This window comes from Lepus europaeus, chromosome 23 (assembly GCF_033115175.1).
Source record: "Lepus europaeus isolate LE1 chromosome 23, mLepTim1.pri, whole genome shotgun sequence".
Lineage (NCBI taxonomy): Eukaryota > Metazoa > Chordata > Mammalia > Lagomorpha > Leporidae > Lepus > Lepus europaeus.
The window spans coordinates 9,933,805-9,953,077 of NC_084849.1; the positions used below are offsets into that span (position 1 = coordinate 9,933,805).

Below are 19,273 nucleotides of genomic sequence, written 5' to 3' on the forward strand. Positions count from 1 at the left end.
GGAGTTAGGGGTTGTGTCTGGGCACCCGAGTGTGGGAGGCGGGCAGGGCGAGCCCCGAAGGAGCACGGGGAAGTCCCGGCCGTGCTGTTCTCCCTCCAGTCCGCGCTGAGGCTTTGCACCCCTTTTCCTCGCCCCTGGCTTCCTGGGACGACCCCAGCGTGGGCGCCCCGACCCGGGCGGGGAGCACGTGGAGCTGGAGCCGCACTCCCGCCTCCTGCTTTCTCCCTGCGCTCCTTTGCCTGGCGCCCTGGGGTGACCCTGCGGAGACCGGTGCCCGGTCGGGTTGTCCCAGCGAACAGCGGGATGGCAGCTGGCCCCTAGGCCCCAGGACCTGTCTCTAGGGGTGACCTTCTGGGCTGTCCAAGGACCAGAGCCCACTGGGGGAGCCCAGGCTGGGGCTCAGGACTCGGGTCCCAGCGCTGCTGTGCACTGTGTGACCTTGGGCAAACCCCTTTCCCTCTCTGGGCCCCATTTGCCTCTCTCTGTAAAATGATGGGTTCGAGCTTAAGTTGGGGGACGGTGCGGCGAGTAGGCTACAGGGAGAAGAGTGTTGGACTTGGGACTGAGCTGGAGTTAACTTGTAAGAGGCAAGTTAAGCCCGCTAAGCCCCGGTCACCTGTGCAGGGGGGGGCTGTGCGGAGACAGGGTCGCCCACAGCAGCACCGTGGACATTTTGAGCCGGGTGGTTCTTGATTGTTGGGAGAGGGGTCTCACCCGTGAGCTGCAGGCGGTGTAGTGGTCTCCCTGGCCTCTGCCCACGGACAAGCCCCCCCACCCCTGGTGAGCAAAGTCAGTCCTGTGGAGAGCCCCTGAGCCGGGACATCCGTGCAAGCAGGCTGTCGCGGGTTACACAGTTAAACCTAAAATGCTTGTAGGACAATAATGAGGAAATTTAGGAAGCTGTGCGTGCTGGCCTGACGGGGTTAAGAGCCTCTTGCTTTCAGAATGGACAGGAGAGATGTGGTCAGAGCCGAGGGATGGATGCAGGGAAGTGCGTTTGTGAATTCTGTTCCTGCGGATGCTTGAAGATACCCACAGTAAAAAGTTAAAAAGCTTAATTTTAAAGACAGCCTGGCAGTGGCTGTCTCTGGAATTCCCTCCTCCTCTGCCTCCTACTGAGATTTAAAAGCCAGCTAAATCCCCAGATAGGGAGGAAACTTAAAAAAAAGCCTCACAGGAAGTTTGCCGGGCAGAGAGCTGCAGGCGGGGCCGCCCGGGAGTGTTTACTTCTGTGTCCTTTAGCGGCCCGGCCGCCGCTCCCAGCTGTGCTGGGGACTGGCGGAGGAAGCCGGCTGCCCAGTCGCCGCCAGGCGGTGCAGCCTGGAGCCTGCGGAGCCCGCGGACCGAGGAAGGGACCTGCTGCCCTGGTGAGGTCCGAAGGTCGCCGGCGATCTGCCGAGCTGGGCTTTGCCTGCGTCCTCCCCAGGAGAGGGCAATGTGTGTAAACAGCCTGGGCGGGCCGGCTGCTTTTCCCTGAGTGGAGGACACGGACTTTGGCTGGGTGACCCTGCGCGCACCCTTCCCTTTCCTCCTGGGAGACCCAAAGCCAGAACAATGCTGGGCTGGAACGGACATGGGCTGGTTATCAGCAGGGCGCAGGATGCGCTTGGAGGGTAAGCCTGGGCCTGAGAGATGGAGGAGGACCCCGTGGCCGGGCCTGCTGGCCCTTCCCTGGCCACGGAATCCCAAAGCCAGCACTTAGGTAGATAATGAGGAACTTGCTTCCCAGCTGTGGGGTCTTAGGCAAGTTACAGACCCTCTCTGTGCCGAAAGTTTCATCCTGCCTATTGCATGGAGCTATTTAACATTTTTTAAACGTGATATTTTATGTATGATGCTTGCAATAACATTTTAAATTGTAGTCAAGGGGCTGATGCAGTGCCAGCATCCCATGTTGGTGCCAGTTTGAGTCCCAGCTGCTCCACTTCCAATCCAGCTCTCTGCTATGGCCTGGCCTGGGAAAGCCATAGAACACGGCCCAAGTCCTTGGGCCCCTGCACCCATGTGGGAGACCCGGAAGAAGCTCCTGGCTCCTGGCTTTGGATCTGCCCAGCTCTGGCTGTTACAGCTATTTGGGGAGTAAACCAGTGGATGGAAGATTCTCTCTCTCTCTTTCTCTTTCTCTCTCTCTCTCTCTCTCTCTCTCTGCCTCTCTATAACTTTGCCTTTCAAATAAATAAACCTTAAGGAAAAAAAATTATGGTCAAAGGCTTAATGTGCCACTTTTTAAAAAAATATTTATTTTATTTACTTGAAAGGCACAGGGACAGAAAGAGAGAGGGAGGGAGGGGGAGAGAGAGAGAGAGAGAGAGATCTTCCATCCACTGGTTCACTCCCCAAATGTCCACAATGGTCATGGCTGAGCCAGGCCAAAGCCAGGAGTCTGAAGTCCATCCAGGTCTCCTACATGGGTGCAGGGGCCCAAGCACTTGGGCCATCCTTTGCTGCTTTCCCAGGTGCATTAGCAGGGAGTTGGATTGGAAGTGGAGCAGCCGGGACTCGAACTGGTGCTCCTATGGGGTGCCAGTGTCATACGTGGTGGTGGCTGAACCCACAATGCTGGCCCTGCTATTTGAAGTTTTAATCAACTTTTAACTTGCTAGTAGAGTGCCCAGTCCATAGTAAGCACTCATTCAGTATTAGTTACTTGTATGTTAATGACTTCTTTTTTGGTCTTTAAAATCTTTATAAAATTCACACAAATAAGTATAAAGAGTGGTGGAGATAGAACATATTGGCCCAAATCTCACTCTCCAGGTGTAATTACCCTTAACATTTTAGCATTATTCCTGCAGTCTCCCTCTGCGTATTTTTTTTTAAAGATTTATTTCCTTGAGATTTATTTAAAGATTTATTTCCAGAGAGGCGGTGTAGGGGGGTCTTCCATCCGCTGGTTCACTCCCCAATTGGCCGCAATGGCCGGAGCTGTGCCGATCTGAAGCCGGGAGCTTCTTCCAAGTCTCCCATGCAGGTGCATCTTCCACTGCTGTCCCAGGCCATAACAGAGCGGGATCGGAAGTGGAGCAGCCGGGTCTCGAACCGGCGCCCATATGGGATGCTGGCACTGGAGGCGGCGGCTTTATCCAATACGCCACAGCGCCGGCCCCAACCCTTTGCATATTTTAATGCTAGTATTCTGTGATCCCTCTGCTTTTTTTTTTTCACCCTGAGATGTAATTCTCACACCGTGCACTCACTGGTGAGATGGGGATAATTCGTGGGCTTTTAGCGTGGCCACCGGTTGTGCAATCTCCCCAGCTTCTAGTTCTGGGAGGTTTTCCTTAACCGCGGTCATGTGTTAATACTTGCCTCTCTTTGTGTTCTGAACCCCGCCCCCCCAGAAGATGCTTCTAATGGGGGAGTTCCTGAGACACAGCTCCGGGCCCGTGGCTTTCGGAGGGAGCTCGCGCCAGAGACTGTTTACAGCCCCGGACGTCACCTCCTGAGGGCCGCAGGACGGAAGGACATGGCCGTGAGTCTCGACGATGACGTGCCCCTGATCCTGACCTTGGACGAGGCTGGCGGCGCCCCACCACCCCCCTCCAACAGCCTGGGCCAAGAGGAGCTGCCCAGCAAAAGTGAGCCAGCAGGGAGGGCTGGGGGCCGCAGCTTTCTGTTCGGGGGGAGAGAGAGATGGTGGTGGTGGCTTTGATGGGAGAGGCGTGCCCTTGGTCGCTGACCCTGGGCTCTGGCCCCAGGATCTGGGGGCCGATGCCCCGATAGCCCCAGCCTGCAGTGCTCTGGGGGTCCACTTCCCCAGTTACTTGCCTCCCTTGCAATGCAGGTGCCTTGGCTCTGTCCGTGGATGCTTGGCAAGGACCTCAGGCAAACCTCCTCCCTGGTGCACTTCCCTGCCCCATTCCTTGGTAAAAAAAGAAGCAGATTCCCACAGCAGCCCCCGTGGACCTGGTCCGAGGCCCCTAGCTGGACCGCAGCGCCAAGCGCCTCTCTCTGCTCCGTCGATGCCCAGGTTGCCCGGGCTGCCTGGGCCGGGCGGTGAGGGCCGAGCACCGGTCGGGATCCATTGATTGGCGGGTTTGGGGTTTTGCTTTGTCTTCCTCTGAACCACAGCTTCGTGCAAAGTGAACCCAAGAGAGGCGGGGAGCCTTACATTTTTAAAACCTTAAGTGTCTTTCTGGCAGGACGAGAGGCTCTTTGAGAACCTTTCTGGTCCTTGTCCCGAAACCATTTGTTTCCCAGGCTTCGGCTGTGGGCTCCAAAGAGGCAAAAATAACTTTGCCTTTCCTGGACGTGGGGTGCAGCGTGCTCGGGCCCCCGTAGCAGACGGTGTCCAGCGGCTGCCCGGCACAGGGCCTGCTCCTCTCCCGTTCTCATTCCTGAGGCACTGGGATGACAGGCCCGCCCCTGCTTTCTCCTGTGTCCAGAGAGGACCGGGTCAGTGGCGGGGAGCCCAGCAGGCTGCCAGGAAGTGAGGAGGGGGAGGGTGTGTGTGGGAGCCCTGGCGCCCCAGCAACGCGCCTCTCCCTGCTGTTGCGTGATGCCCCCATCCCGGGTGGCGGAGCCGGGCGGCCCAGGAGGGTTGAAACAGGAACCAGCTTCTTCCTAAGCATCGCTCACGGCTGAGAGGCCGCGGCTCCAGTTTCAGCCTGGGTCTGCTTTCTCTCTCAGCTCCCCTTGCAAGGTAGGCGGTGTCATCCTTGTCCTACAGACAACACCATGGGTCAGAGACGCTCGGTAACTTATTTGAGGCCACGCAGCAAGCAAGTGGCTGAGCACAGACTTGAACCCAGGACTGTCTGGTCCCAAAGTGTCTTCCTCTTTCCCTCTTGTTCTGTTTCTCCGTCTTCTTTTCTTCCTCTGTTTTTTTTTTTTTTTAATCTGACATTTAAAAAGTTTATTTACTTATTTATTTATATTTATTTGAAAGGCTGAATTACAAAGAGAGACACCGAGTGAGCTCCTATCTGCTGGTTCACTTTCCAAATGCCTACAATGGCCAGGACTGGGCCATGCCAAAGCTAGGAGCCAAGAACTCCATCGGGTCTCCCACAGGGTGACGGGGACCCAACCACTTGAGCCATTACCTGCTGCTTCCTTGAGTACATTAGCAGGAAGCTGGAATGGTGAGCGGGGTCAGGATGCACTCCCAGGATGCCGTGTTCCGAGCGGGGGTCAGGATGCACTCCTAGGATGCTGTGTTCCGGGTGGGGTCAGGATGCACTCCCAGGATGCCGTGTTCCGGATGGGGTCAGGATGCTGTGTTCCGGGTGGGGTCAGGATGCACTCCCAGGATGCCGTGTTCCAGGTGGGGTCAGGGCGCACTCCCAGGATGCTGTGTTCCGGGTGGGGTCAGGATGCACTCCCAGGATGCCGTGTTCCGGGTGGGGTCAGGATGCACTCCCAGGATGCCGTGATCCGAGCGGGGTCAGGACGCACTCCCAGGATGCGATGTTCTGAGAGGGGTCAATCTGAACTGCTGCATCAAGTGCCCTCCCCTTTCCGGGTCGTTTTCCAAGTCCTTGCTGGGTGCTGTCCCCCGAGCTGGCTGGGAGCAGCAGTCGGGCCGCCCCAGGAAGAGGAGGCTGCAGGTGCGCAGGCCCTGTCGTCTCCTGCGTGGGTTCCAGCGCTGAGCTTCCATCTCAGGTCGCCCCTGACACACAGACCCCAGCTCTCAAAGACCTCGGGGTGAGCTGCTGCTTGCGATGCCGGCCTCCCAGACTGTAGTGCTGCTTTGAGTACCGATGACTCCACTTCCGACCCAGCTTCCTGCTGGTGAGCCTCAGGCTGGCGCCGTGGCTCACTTGGCTAACCCTCCACTTGTGGCGCCGACACCCCGGGTTCTAGCCCCGGTTGCTCCTCTTCCAGTCCAGCTCTCTACTATGGCCTGGGAGGGCAGCAGAGGATGGCCCAAGTGCTTGGGTCCCTGCACCCGCGTGGGAGATTGGGAGGAAGCACCTAGCTTCTGGCTTCGGATCGGCACAGCGCCAGCCGTAGCAGCCATTTGGGGGGTGAACAACGGAAGGAAGACCCTTCTCTCTGTCTCTTTCTCACTGTCCATAACTCTCTCTCTCTCTGTTTCTCTCTCACTGTCTAACTCTGCCTGGCAAAAAAAAAGAAAAGAAAAGAAAAGAAAAGACCTCAGGAAGTTCCTGTCCCCACAGGATGCAGGCAGAGCTCTTCAGCTGGGGTGCCAGGCCATGGGGTACCCCAGCACCTCCTTGTTTGGTCCCTTTCCTGCTGTGGCCCACCATAGCACAGGGAAGCCCCGCCCACCTGCAGCACCTCCACCAGGCTGGCGGGCCCATCTGAATGCCTTTCCCGGGCTCCCGGCCTGTCCAACACCGTCTCGTACAAGCCCTCCCCAAACTCCCCCTCCCTGGCAGAGCTGCTTACTCACTGTCCTTTCCCACTTTGGGGTCTTGGTGTGGTGTCCGTGACCACCAGGTGCACGCTGCGTGGTCATTACTTGTTTAGCCACCTGGGCACCTACTGGGCTCTCAGTTCCATTTGTGGTCGGATCACATAGCTCGATGCCTGCGATTCGTAGGCGCTGGACAAATCGTGGTCAGGAGGAACCTGGGTGGGTTTCCGGGGTTTCTGTCGGGGGCCCTCGTCCTCCTGGGGAGCCCTGAGTCCCATTTCTCCCAGCACAGCTGGTGGTCCTGGAGATGTCGTCCCCCACCCTGGCCTGGCTGCTGTAAACCCTTTGGGTGTCAAGGGGTTGGCAGAACGCACCGGGAAGCCACCCGTGGAGGAGACAGGGATGTGGGCACAGGCCCTGAGAAGCGAGCAGGCTTGGCGAGGGCGTAGGGCTGCCCCTGGCCCTGTTCCTGCAGGCCCCATGTGTCCATGTCTTCGGCAGCCGGAACTGAATCCCACAGACTGGGTGGCTTAGGCAGTGAGCATTTGTTGCTCAGAGTTCTGGGCCTGGGAGTGCAGGGGCAGGGTGTGGCAGCACGTGGCAGGCGTGGCCGCCCCTGAGCCTCTCCCTGGCTCCCAACACGATCATCCCCTCTGTGTGTGTCCTCTTACAAGGTCACTTCCCATGTGACACCGTTTGACCTTTTCTCAAGGCTCTGTCTCGCTCTCCCTCCAAGTGCAGGCCCACGCTGAAATACTGGGGGCTGGACTTCAGCCTTGGCATTTGGAGGAGAGGGTACGCACGTTCTACTCCCTCCCTGCCCTCAGATGTGGGTACCCAGGGATCTGGCTGTGCTGCCTGTGGGCTTGAACCCTGTGCCCAGGGCCTGAGCACTGCAGGCGGAAGTGTGGATTCTAGCCAAGCCTCAGACATCTCTGCTGAGATGCTAATGAATGACTCATAGGCAGGAGGAATGGTGTCAGGTTGTGGAAGGAGGCAGGTATGAGCAGAGGTATTTAAAGCCCAGAAAGTAGGAATAACCTTGAAATCGGCAGGGTCGGTGTTGGACAGAGCGGTGTAGACAGTGCAGTGTGCCCAGGGCGTAGTCCGGGCTGCATTGTTTAGGGACCCACGCCGTGCAGGTCCGAACGTGCGGCTAAGCGGCAGGATCCCCCCCTCCCCCTGCTTCTGGGCATGCTTGGCTTTGCCTTCACCATGCCTTTGTGCCCACCTGCTGCCGGTGGGGGCCTGCTCCACCTGCCTTTCCTGGGTGACCAGGGAGGTGGCCGAGGTGGGAGCAGGCCACTCCCTCTCAGCAGCAGGGGCTGTCGCCCAAGAGGGGCCGACCCCAAGGTGGATCGAGGCGTCCCCAGAGCACTTGTCAAAGAGTTAAGGAAGCCCAGCGGACTTGTTAGCTTTTTTTGTTTTGTTTTAAAAGTTTACTATTTATTCGAAAGGCAGAGCTGCAGAGAGAGAGAGAGAGGGACAGAGAGAGAAGGCGCTCACCTCTGCTGGTTCATTCCCTACAGCCAGGAGCTTCCTCCGGGTCTCCCACGTGGGTGGTGGGATCCCAGCACGTGGGCCATCTTCCTCTACTTTCCCAGGTGCATTCACAGGGAGGTGGATCAGAAGTGGAGCAGCCGGGACTCCAACTGGTGCCCATATGGGATGCTGGAGTTGTGGGCGGTGGCTTAACCTGCTGTACCACAGTGCCTGTCCTGACTTGCTAGCTTTTATCACTTGGGATAGTCTGGGTGGTGGAGGCGGAGCACCTGGACTCTGAATGAAGCCGCTTCCGAGTACAAGGCATGGCTTCCGTGACCCTCGGCCTCCTTTTCTGCAGAATGGGATCATTACTGCGTCGACCAGCCCTGTGCGGGGGATTCAGTGAGGTCGTGTGTGTGTGTGTGTGTGTGTGTGTGAAGCTCAGTGCTCAGCGGGTTGTGGATGTCATTGGCCATGAGCAGGGGTCCCGAGCCCAGGCCGAGTTGAATCCTTTCCGCTGTGCCGCTGGCTCCACGGGTGGCCACTGCCATGTAGGGGACCCGGGTCGGGTGGCAGCAGGAGGCCGAGGCGCAATTAGATTTCCACCGCCCCCCACAGAGCAAGGGCATCGGTCGTGGTCCCCCTGGCTCTTTTAGGGTCTCGCCAAGGCAGAATGCTGGGTGTCATGAGATAGGCAGTGGCACCAATTAAAATGAGTGAGCACCTGGCATGCTGGTTGGAGGCTCGTCCCTGAGACGCGCAGCCTTGGGCTTCCTGGGCCGCCTCGGCGCCTGCATGGGGGGATCCTGTCTGTTGCCCAGGCCCCCCGCCGTGAAATGCGCTCTCTCCCCCTCCGCATGCCACAAGCTGTCAAGCCCCACTGGCAGCCGTGGCAGCTGGGTGCACGCCTGCTGCTCCGCGCTTTCCCAATCGCCTCTGGAGGTCCAAGTTCACGTCTGCTCCGAGAGCGTGCGGTGAGCTGGAGCAGTCAGCAGCTCAGCCTCCACCCGGGGAGGGGGGGGCTGCGTGGCTCAGGGCAGGGGGGGGGGACCTGCCCTCTTCAAAGGGGGCACCCGGGACCAAGCCTGGGAGCGCCATTGGTCCCAAGACGGCCCCCATCCCTCCTTCCTGCCCCAGGAGTCCATGGGCAGCTGCCCATTCCTATCTTTGGCTGGATTCCCTGGCCTGGCCACTTCCCGACTCTGCCCGGTCCTTGTAGGTGGCAGCTTAGCCCGCTGTGCCACAGCCCCGGCTCCGAACTGGATTCTTAGTAAGGCCTGTTATACTACAGCAGAGCTCCATACCTGGGCCTCCTCCTGTGTGATAAAAATAGCAGAACTGGTGGTGTTGCACTTTAAGATTGGGGTTGGATCATCCCAGAGAAGCTGGGGAACACAGCAAGGAGAAATCAGACCCCCACGGCATCCATTTCACCTCCGTGAACGTCATGGCCAGATACTCATCGGGCCACGTTTTCCCTTGTGGTGGTTGGAGCAAGAAAATTTGTGCTGGCTAGGCTAATCCTCCGCCTGCGGCACCGGCACCCCGGATTCTAGTCCCGGTTGGGGCGCCGGATTCTGTCCCGGTTGCCCCTCTTCCAGGCCAGCTCTCTGCTATGGCCCAGGAAGGCAGTGGAGGATGGCCCAAGTGCTTGGGCCCTGCACTTGCATGGGAGACCTGGAGGAAGCACCTGGCTCCTGGCTTCGGATCGGCACAGCGCCAGACGTAGCAGCCATTTGAGGGGTGAACCAAAGGAAGGAAGACCTTTCTCTCTGTCTCTCTCTCTCACTGTCTAACTCTGCCTGTCAAAAAGAAAATTTGTGCTGAGTAGCAGGAGTCAAGATTTGGGACTGGGGGCTGGCCTTGTGGCTCAGTGGTGAAGTCACAGCTTGTGACACCAGCATCCCACATGGGAGGCGCCAGTTCAAGTCCCAGCTGCTCTGCTTCCTATCTGGCTCCCTGCTAATGGCCTGGAAAAAGCAGTAGAAGGTGACCCGGGTGTTTGGGCCCCTGCCACCCACATGGGAGACCCTGATGAAATTCCAAGCCCCTGGCCGGCGCCGTGGCTTAACAGGCTAATCCTCCGCCTTGCGGCGCCAACACACCGGGGTCTAGTCCCTGTTGGGGCGCCGGATTCTCTCCCAGTTGCCCCTCTTCCAGGCCAGCTCTCTGCTGTGGCCCGGGAAGGCAGTGGAGGATGGCTCAGGACCTTGGGCCCTGCACCCGCATGGGAGACCAGGAGAAGCACCTGGCTCCTGGCTTCGGATCAGCACGATGAGCCGGCCGCAGCGGCCATTGGAGGGTGAACCAACGGCAAAAAGGAAGACCTTTCTCTCTGTCTCTCTCTCTCACTATCCACTCTGCCTGTCAAAAAAAAAGGAAAAGAAAGAAATTCTAGGCTCCTGGTTTTAGCCTGGCCCAGCCCTGGCCATTGCAGGTATTTGGGGGGAGTGAACCAGAAAATGAAACAGCTCTCGCTCGCCCTTCCCCCCTCCCCCTTCTCTCCCTTTAAAAAAAACATTGAAACCAGGGAAGGATACAGGAGGACAAGCTTGGAGCAGGGCTGTGGAGGCCGGCTGGGACTGTGGAATAGCCCGGCCCCCAAAGCTGTGGGTTCCAGGTGGCGGCTGAGCCCACACTGGGGTTTGCCTGGAGGATGTCCGGGCCTCGGCTGCACAGCTGGATTGGGGCCAGGGGAGCTGGCGGTGCCTTTTGTCCCAGGACCTCCTGTGCTTGTTGGTCTTTCCTGGAGGGACTGGCCGAGATGTACAGGACCCCTCCTCCTCTCCCAGGCACCCATGAGGCTCAGGTTTGGAGGAAGTGACCTCGAGCGGGAGACTCAGGAGTTCAGCTGTCCTGGAGCCGGCGGGGGCTCTGCACTCCTGGGAGGGTGGCTCCCCCTCGGCGCCGGCCGGGCGTTGTCAGGTGGGGCCCCAGGCCTGCACCACATTGTTCATGTGTTCTTTTATGTTGCCTTTATTATTATTATTTTTTTGACAGGCAGAGTTAGACAGTGAGAGAGAGAGACAGAGAGAAAGGTCTTCCTTCCATTGGTTCACCCCAAGTGGCCACTGTAGCCGGTGCACTGTGCTGATCTGAAGCCAGGAGCCAGGTGCTTCCTCCTGGTCTCCCATGCAGGTGCAGGGCCCAAGGACCTGGGCCATCCTCCACTGCCTTCCCGGGCCACAGCAGAGAGCTGGACTGGAAGAGGAGCAACCGGGACAGAATCCGGCGCCCCAACTGGGACTAGAACCTGGGGTGCCGGCGCTGCAGGCAGAGGATTAGCCTAGTGAGCCGCGGCACCGGCCGCCTTTATTTTATTTGAAAGGCAGGGACTGAGAGACCCACCATCTGATTTACTCTCCGCCTGCCAGCAGCAATCAGGGCTGTGGCCGGCTGAAGCCAGGAGCCGGGAACGCCACCTGGGCCTCCTGTGTGGGTGGCAGGAACCTAAGTACTTGAGCCGTAGGGTGCGGTAGCAGGAAGCTGGATCGGCAGTGGAGTGGCTGGGACTGGAGCTCGGGGACTCCGACAAGGGGTGCAGTTGTCCCAAGCTGTGACTGCGCCACACGCCTGCCCCGTGAACCTGCACTTTTCCTCTGAAGTGCTGAGTTTTAAGAGTATCGGCAGCCGGTTCCTAGGTCTTCGACGCAGCCAGCCAAGGACCATGCGGTCAGCAGGCCGCCACGTTACGCTCTCACTTAGAACAGTCGGCTCCTGCCTTCCGTGCACAGCAAACTACTTCCAAGGAAGGAAAGCAGTGCACGCCCTGTGGTGAGCTGTGTGGCCCCGGGTTCTCGTCCCCCTGGGGTGGCGTCCGTGGTCAGGAGAGCTGGCCCGGCGGCTTCCTCCCTGCCTCCAGGTGCGTTGCCCAGAGAAAGACCAGGCTCTTGGTGCTGCAGGGTGGAGGAGTCGGCCAGGCCGGCGGGCGAGGGTGAGCAGGCAGCCAGGTGGGCGCGCCGCGGGGTCCCTCCTCCTCCGCTTTCTCCCCCGTCCCCTATGCTGTGTTTCACCCGGCTCCCCCTCGTCTTCCCTCTTTGTGTCCTCACCTTAAGACCATCTTCTGGAGCTGCTCCAGGCCGTGATCCTTTGTTTTGTTTTGTTTTGACTTCGAGATGTACAATCAAGATTCAAGTCAGCAGTAAAAGTTGAGAAGAAAGTAACAGTTTAGTAGCCACTCGTCGTCATCTTTGTATATCACCTCCTTGTCATCAACTGCAAAACTAGGGCTTCTCACTGGCTGGCACACACGCGTGCTTCTCTAGGACCCGGAGCACCTGCTGTGGCGCTGATGCAAAACGTGCAGGAGCAGCCGTAGCTGGGGCCGGACTCCCCGTGTGGTTGCCAGCGAGACGCATCAGTGGATAACAGGCCCTTTTGTGGCGTCTTTGAGAGTGCGGAGGGGGTGAGGGAGGGTTGGGTTGGGATGGGACAGGGAAGTGGGAGTGGCTTCCTGCTGGGGCGGTCTGCTCGCTCGGCTGTGCAGCAGTGGCCCTGTCCCGAGGGCTCCAGAAAGGGGATTAAGCTGAGTGTGCTGTCTTCAAAGAGATGAGGAGCAGGAAGTGAAACACTGTCCTGAAGGAAAGCACGGGGTGGGGCTGGGGGGCCACCACCCGGGACGCTTGCATCTGAGATCTGGGTGCCTGGTTCGGTCCCGGCTCCTCCGCTTCCGATCCAGCTTCCTGCTAATTCATCTGAGGGGTGGCAGCTGATGGCCCGAGTCCTTGGGTTTCTGCCAGTCACGCTGGAGGCCGGTTTGAGCCGGCCCCAGCTGTTGTGGGCATTTGGGGAGTGAACCAGCCAGTCTCTGTCTCTCAAATAAAATGAAAATGAGCAAATAAAAAATGTTAAAAGAGCAGGGCCGGGAGCAGAGGTGGAGAAGCTTTGGAGAGGGTGGGTGGATATGGGTGGGGCTTGGGTTAGAGGGGGAGAGGTGGGACCCATCCCTTTGGGGGTTCCTTGTCCCTACTGCAGGGCCGTGCTGAGCAGTGAGGCCTTCATCCCGGGGCAGTGGGGAAGCCTGAAGTACTTTCAGCAGGGGGTGGCTGTCACATCGCCGTGGGGGACAAGAGCAGGTGGCACGGTGGAGGCCCAGGGACGTGGGGCCACCGTTGTCTGGCCCGAACAGTGTTTTAAGGGTGGCGGGAGCAGGCAGGTGTTAGACTTGGTCTCAGCTTGAGCTGTGGAGCCCTGTCCTCCAGATGGCAAGAGCTGCTAAGTGTCTTTGGGCCAGAAGGGGACATGATGACACAGCGTCCTTGTCCTAACCTCCTGCCGGCTCTGGGTGCTATCGCGGCCATCCTGTCCCTGGGATGGGCCAGCCCTGAGCAGGGGTGACTGCTCCCTGGAGGCTGTTCTGCAGCGACGGTCGTGGGTTTGGCACCTCCCCAGGGCCAGATCTGGGCTGGGCCTTATGCATTTGTACAGGCTCAGTGTGGCCCCGCCTCCTAGGAGGCACTCAGGAATTGTCTGGATGGTGCTGAGCTGGAGGTCATTTTTCAGGTCCCTGGCCCAGCAGCATCTGCACAGGGGATGTTTAATTCGTGTACCAAGCAGGCTGGGTGGGATGAAGACGTTTGGCTGTGCCCTAGCCCCACCCTCCCTCTCCCACCATACCCTTCCCAGTCCCACCATACCAAGGATCAGGCAGGACCTCTGCGTGCCAGGGCTGCTCTCAGGTTTGAACGGCCTGGCTTCTGGCTGTTTCCGGCAGGGCAGACACAGCCCCCAACAGCCGTTCTGATTTCAGGTGGTCCGGAAGCTCTCAGTCTGCGCAGCCAGACTGCCTCGCTGGGGACGCAGGCGCAGAGCGCAGCACACGGGCCGCTTACTGTTTGGTCAAGCACTTTCCCTTTACCTCCTTTTAAAGTTGATTGGTTTATTTGAAAGACAGCATGCTGGAGAAGATGAGAGAGAGAGAGAGAGATCCTCCATCCACTGGTTCACTCCCCAAATGCCTGCAAAGGCCAAGGCTGGGAAAGGCTGAAGCCAGGAACCAGGAACTCCATCCGGGTCTCCCACATTGCTGGCAGGGACCCAAGTCCTGGAGCCATCGCCTGCTGCCTTCCAGGGTGCGCATCAGCAGGAAGCTAGGTGAGAAGTGGGGCGAGACTCAGTCCTCGGCGATCTGGTAAGGAACGCAGCGGCCTAACCCGCTGTGCCGTACGTAACGCCTGACCCGATTGCACATTATCGGGATGCTAGCATAGTAAGTGGGGCCGGGATTTGAACCCAGGCACTCTGATGCGGGACGTGGGCATCCCAGGCAGCGTCGTAACCGCTGTGCCACATGCATGTGGAGCACGTGCAGGTGGCTCCCGTGAGGGCTCTGGGGGTGCCACCCCGTCCCCTCCAGCAGCTTCGAGTCTGAGTGTCCTTCCTGCCCCCTCCAAGGACAGAGTCTTCCCAGGGCCACTCCTGCTGCTCTTGGTGGAGACAGCGAGCCCTGCCGACTTGCACAGGACATGTGCAGCGAGGGGGCAGGCGGTTTAACCTAACAGCCCCCGTGAAGAAGGTGCATCACCCCCATTTTGCAGATGTGTATGTTGAGGTTTTGAGAGGAGAGTAATGTGCACAGGCTGTGGGGCTCATTCGTGCAGCAACTGTGGGTCACCGCAGGCCAGACAGATGCCGGGCAGGTGCAGGAGAGTCGGGGTGGGGGGAGGGTCTGTAACCACAGAGTTCTGCTGCTTCTGTTTCCTGGCCTTGCTCAGAGGGAAATGTGTCTCTGCCCAGGCTCTCGGGGCCTTGGACGTTTCGTTAGGGTAATCAAGGACACAGAACCCTTAGACCTCCTGGCTCGGAGGGGGTAGACCAGTTCTCCAAGGGCGTGCACCAGCCTTGGAAGAGCAAGGGCTGTGATCCGGCCGCCCTGCTCGGCAGCAGCCTCTGCACTTGACCTTGCCTGCTGGCCTCCACCTGTTACTACACCCGGGGTCCGAACCAATCGTCAAAAGTCTCAAGACACGGGATTGCTCACCGACGCTCATTTATTTAGTAACAGCAGGCGTTGGGCGCAGTGCTTGGCGTGCCCACGTCCCACAGCGGGCTGCCTGGGCCCCAGTCCTAGCTCTGCTTCCGATTTGAGCTTCTTGCTGATGCACACCCTGGGGGGCTGCAGCCATGGCTCAAGTACTTGGGTCCCTGCCCTCCATGTGGGGGGCCTGGATTGAGTTCTGGGCTCCTGGCTTTGGCCCGGCCCCCGCCGGCTGTTGCAGGTTTTTCGGGGAGTGAACCAGTAGATCGGAGGTCTCTGTGTTTCTAATAAATGACAATTAAAACAAGAAGCACATCATCCCGTTTATGTCCTCGTTCAAACCTTCCACCGCCGCACATCCCCGGGAGCTGCGGGAAGTCCCTTCTGCTGCTGAGCTCCTCCTGCTGCGGCCTCTGGAGCTGCAGCCTTTGTCCTCTTCCTCCAGGGAGCCTTCCGGGGCCTCCCCCACCCCTCCCCGGCAGGTTAGGGCGATGGCCTCTCTGTTCTGTGCTCCCCACTGCGCAGGCCCCCACCCTCCCCAGCACCTGTGCATGATGGACTGGTAGAAACGGGTTCTGCTTATGCCTTGGGGGATCCCCAGGGTTGTCAGGATGTGGGGGTCTTGGTGACCCCTCAGGACACAGGTGGGAAGGCAGAGCTGGCGAGGGCCACCATATGAGTCACAGCCCTGTGTTCGTCCAGCATCGAGCTGGCGTTTGTAACTCGACTCCCGTTCAGCTGAGGCTTCACTGACCTGTGTGTGTTTGTCTGTTTCTGTCTTGCGTCTCTGTGCTGTCCATTTGGCGAGGCCGGGTGGGACGGAGCTGGGAGGCAGGGGGCCCACGCCCTGTGCTGTCTGAGCAGGTGGCGGTTGTCTGGGGTGCTGATGTGTTACACAACTCCCCCTGTTTCCGGCAGTACAAGTTTTGCAAAGGCAGGGACCAGGTCTTTTGTACACATAACCCAGGCATTTAATAAATAGACATGAAATGACATGGAGTGAGTCATCAGGCCCCAGACACACACAGGATCCCCAGGGATGCTGACTGTCAGAGCTTAGCCAGCGCCTGGAGCCATCTGGGGTCACGGGAGTGTCATTCCCACGTGACCAGATCAGAAATAGCCCGTGCAGGGCATGGCCCTGCTTCCCCTACGAGCAGCCTACTCTTTGGACGTCTCCGTCTCTGCTTCCAGCATTTACTGCTCCCTTGGAGCCCGCACTTGTCCCGTAATTGCTGTCTCAGCCTGGGGGGAGCGCGCTCCCTGCCTCGTCTCACATCTGAGAACACCCCCCCCGCCCCCGCCTTCACAGCCCGCCCGTCTCTCTCTTTAATCTCTTTCTGTTACATTGGTATTTCATTTTATTTTTCGTGTTCTCTTAGCCCTTGCAGAGCGGCTGCGCTCGGAGCCGGCTAATGGCCTGGCGCCACTCCAAGCTGCCGGATGTGCTGGCTTTCACTTGTGGGTGGTCGCCGGCAAGCGTGCTCGCTTCTCTCTGTGACTCTCCAGGGTCCCCTCTTCTCGCGGGCTCGGCTGTTCACTCTTGGCTGGCCCGCCTGGTTGTCGCAATCCTGTTTGTTATGCACACCCCGGAGCCAGTCTGGTCACCGCACCAGGGCCGGGTTTTATTAGCACCAATGTCCACTCGGCCCCCAGGCCAGTTGGCCCATTCGGCTTTGTTACTGTGTTCCTCTTGGAGGACAGTGGCCGTCCCGCGGCGGTGTGGATGCTCTCGGTCTGGCGACGGGTGTGATCAGGGCGAATCTTAGGCTGGATGAGTGTGTGTGTGGGTGGCAGGGAGGGGCACGGATTGTTGACGCTCTGCTCTCACGGTTCTTCAGGCTCGGCTGCTCTGCTCTCACGGTTCTTCAGGCTCAGCTGCTCGGTCTCCTGTGAAGAATGGGCCTGAGTTTCTAGTGTCGTCTCTGGGTAGGCGAGTGACCTTGAACGAGAAGCTAAGCTTGTTGTCTTCATCTGTCAGATGGGGATAAGAATGTAAACAGTCAGGTTGATGTAAAGATGAACTGGCGGTGGGCACTCGGCCCTGCGGGGAATAAGATGCCACTTGGGGTGCCTGCATCCCGTATCCAGGTGCGTGGGTTCGAGTCCTGACTCTGCTTCCAATCCTAGCTTCCTGCTACTGTGCTCCCAGGGAGGCAGCGGGTGGTGGCTCCAGTACTTGGGCCCCTGCCGCCCCTGTGGGAGACCTGGATCGAGTTCCAGGCTCCTGGCTTCAGCCTGGCCCAGCCTGAGTTGTTGCAAGCATTTGGGGAGTGAAGCAGCGGATGGGAGGTGTCTGTCTGCTTCTGTCTCTTTATCTCTGCGTTTTGGGGGAAAAAAAAATTAAGACAAATTTTAAGCATGTAAAAAAAATGAAATAGAAGATTTTATATGACATATAGCACCAACTCACCGTATGGAAACTAAGTGATAATGAAATATCAGGGTTTCATTTTCATTTCTTTTTTTTTAAGATTTATTTCATTTATTTGAAAGGCAGAGTTACAGAGAGAGAGAGAGGGAGAGACCTCTGAATGATTCCCCAAATGGCTGCAATGGCTGGAGCTGGGCAAGTTCTAAGCCAGGAGCCAGGAGCCAGGAGCTTCTTCCAGGTCTCCCACGTGGGTGCCGGGGCCCAAGGACTTGGGCCATCTTCTACTGCTGTCCCAGGCCATAGCAGAGAGCTGGATCAGAAGTAGAGCCGCGGGGACTTGAACCAGCACTGATGTGGGATGCCGGCACTGCAGGCAGCGAGCAGCCTTACCCGCTATACCAGTGTCCGCTCTCCAGGGCTTCATTTTCGACACGGTAGCAATGTTGCCCTTTTTTGAGAACTTGAGCCTTGTCCTTCCTAGGGTCAGATTCCCAGCGTCCTCTTAAGGACCATGTCAGGGTTTTCTGTGAGGACCCCACAGCAGCAGCTGCCTCCCCTGCCTGCCACCCCCACCGCAGAGCAGGAGAAGTGAAATCAAAGCTGCTCCACCTCCTACATCTTGTTTTCTTTCCCTTTTAGTATTCTTGACTAAGAATGGCAGCGAGAAAGCTCTCATCTGCTGGTTCCATTCCCATATGCCCGCAACAGCCCAGCCTGGGCTGGGGCCAGAGCCAGAGCCAGGCGTGCTGGCTGGGACCAGGTATGGCAGGGACCCAGTTACTTGACCCATCATCGCTGCCTCCCAGGGTCTGCATTAGCCGGAAGCTGGGGTCAGGAGCCGGAGCCGGGAGTCAAACCCAGGCTCCCCGAGGTGGGACGCAGGTGTCCGGCCAGCTCAGTGCACAGCCTGTGCCTGCTCAGGACGGAGGACTTGGTTTCTAGTGCATTTTTCTTGTTTCATGGTGGCGCTTAGAGGCTGTTTTGCTCCATGGGAGAGAAAAGGAAACTGAGTCAGAAGCAGGGAAGACCAAGCCCAGTGCCTGGCCACCACCTGCCCAGGGTTTCAGTCCCTGGAGTCGTGGCACACCACCGTCACCAAGCTCTCCCTGTGGCTCAGTGCTCCTCCAGCGGTCACTTCCCTGACGGCCTCCTCACCCCTTCCTGCTGCTCTCCGGGACACAGCCCCCTGCGGCGGCCGCAGCAGCAAACCCGGGTGTCCCCCGGAAGCCGTATCCAGCTGCACCGGACCTCGGCTCTGTGCCGCGTGGCCGCTGTCAGCTGACTCCTCAGCCCTCATGCAGGTTGAGTGCCGACCGCTCACGGGGGTCTTGAGAGCCCTGGGGCACTGTGGGAATCGCCTTTCACCTCCGACTGCCCTCTCCTGACCCCTTTCCCGGCCCTGTGCACTTCCCAATTATCATTTCTGCTGCTTCCAAGTGAACACGGCCAGATGTGCGCACAGGTGCGCTGCCAAGTGAACACGGCCAGATGTGCGCACAGGTGCGCTGCTCCTTGCTGAGTGACAGTGGAGCGGCGTGCCTGCGTGTGTGCGTGAGCGAGCGTGTGAGTGAAGTGGGTGGCCTTTGCGATCGCTTCTCTCAGCATCCACATGGCAGGTGCTCAGCTAACCCTGAGTGGCAGGGATGCGAGCCCTTTGTTTCCTATCGGGAGACAGGAAGCGCCGTTCTGAGTGCAGCCTTGGACCTCCAGGGCTGAAAGAGGGGGAGCCATGTCCTTCCTCACCACATCCTCATGACCTCCGACACCTGGCGCGCTGTGGGGATGTCTCCAAAGGGGTGCCCAGGAGGCCCCAGGGTGGCCCCCTGTCTGCGTGTGAACCCCCATTGGCAGAGACGGAACTGGCGGATTGGCGGTGCAGAATGGTTACGGCTGGGCTGTGGGGGTAACCGGGAGCCCTGACCGTGGCTGTGTGTTTCTGAACGATGCACTGGCCTGGTTCCTCCACCGTCAGAGCCCAGAGGCTCCTGTGCAGCTCCTGCCTGGGGCACACAGCCCAACCCGCCACTGCAGCCTCCCGGCAGAGGTGGGACTCAGGCTGCCTGGTCTCCAACCCCAGCCCGGCTGCTGCTTCCTGCTGTGGCCTCGGACGAGCCAC

At 58.9% G+C, this 19,273-nt stretch overlaps 1 protein-coding gene across 6 annotated transcripts in view; it reads left to right on the forward strand.

Annotated features, from left to right (window-relative positions):
- TPCN1 (two pore segment channel 1) overlaps nt 1-19,273 on the forward strand; it is a 58,967-nt gene that overhangs the window by 207 nt on the left and 39,487 nt on the right. For 3 of the 6 annotated variants that reach the window (XM_062182509.1, XM_062182508.1, XM_062182507.1), the window contains exon 2: nt 3,342-3,578. In XM_062182509.1, the coding sequence (XP_062038493.1) occupies nt 3,467-3,578 (112 nt within the window). In that variant the 5' untranslated portion in view covers nt 3,342-3,466. Of the gene's footprint in view, nt 1-1,350; nt 1,368-1,409; nt 1,614-3,341; nt 3,579-19,273 lie in introns of those variants that run through there. The other 3 variants (XM_062182511.1, XM_062182506.1, XM_062182510.1) reach the window with 3 other exon arrangements.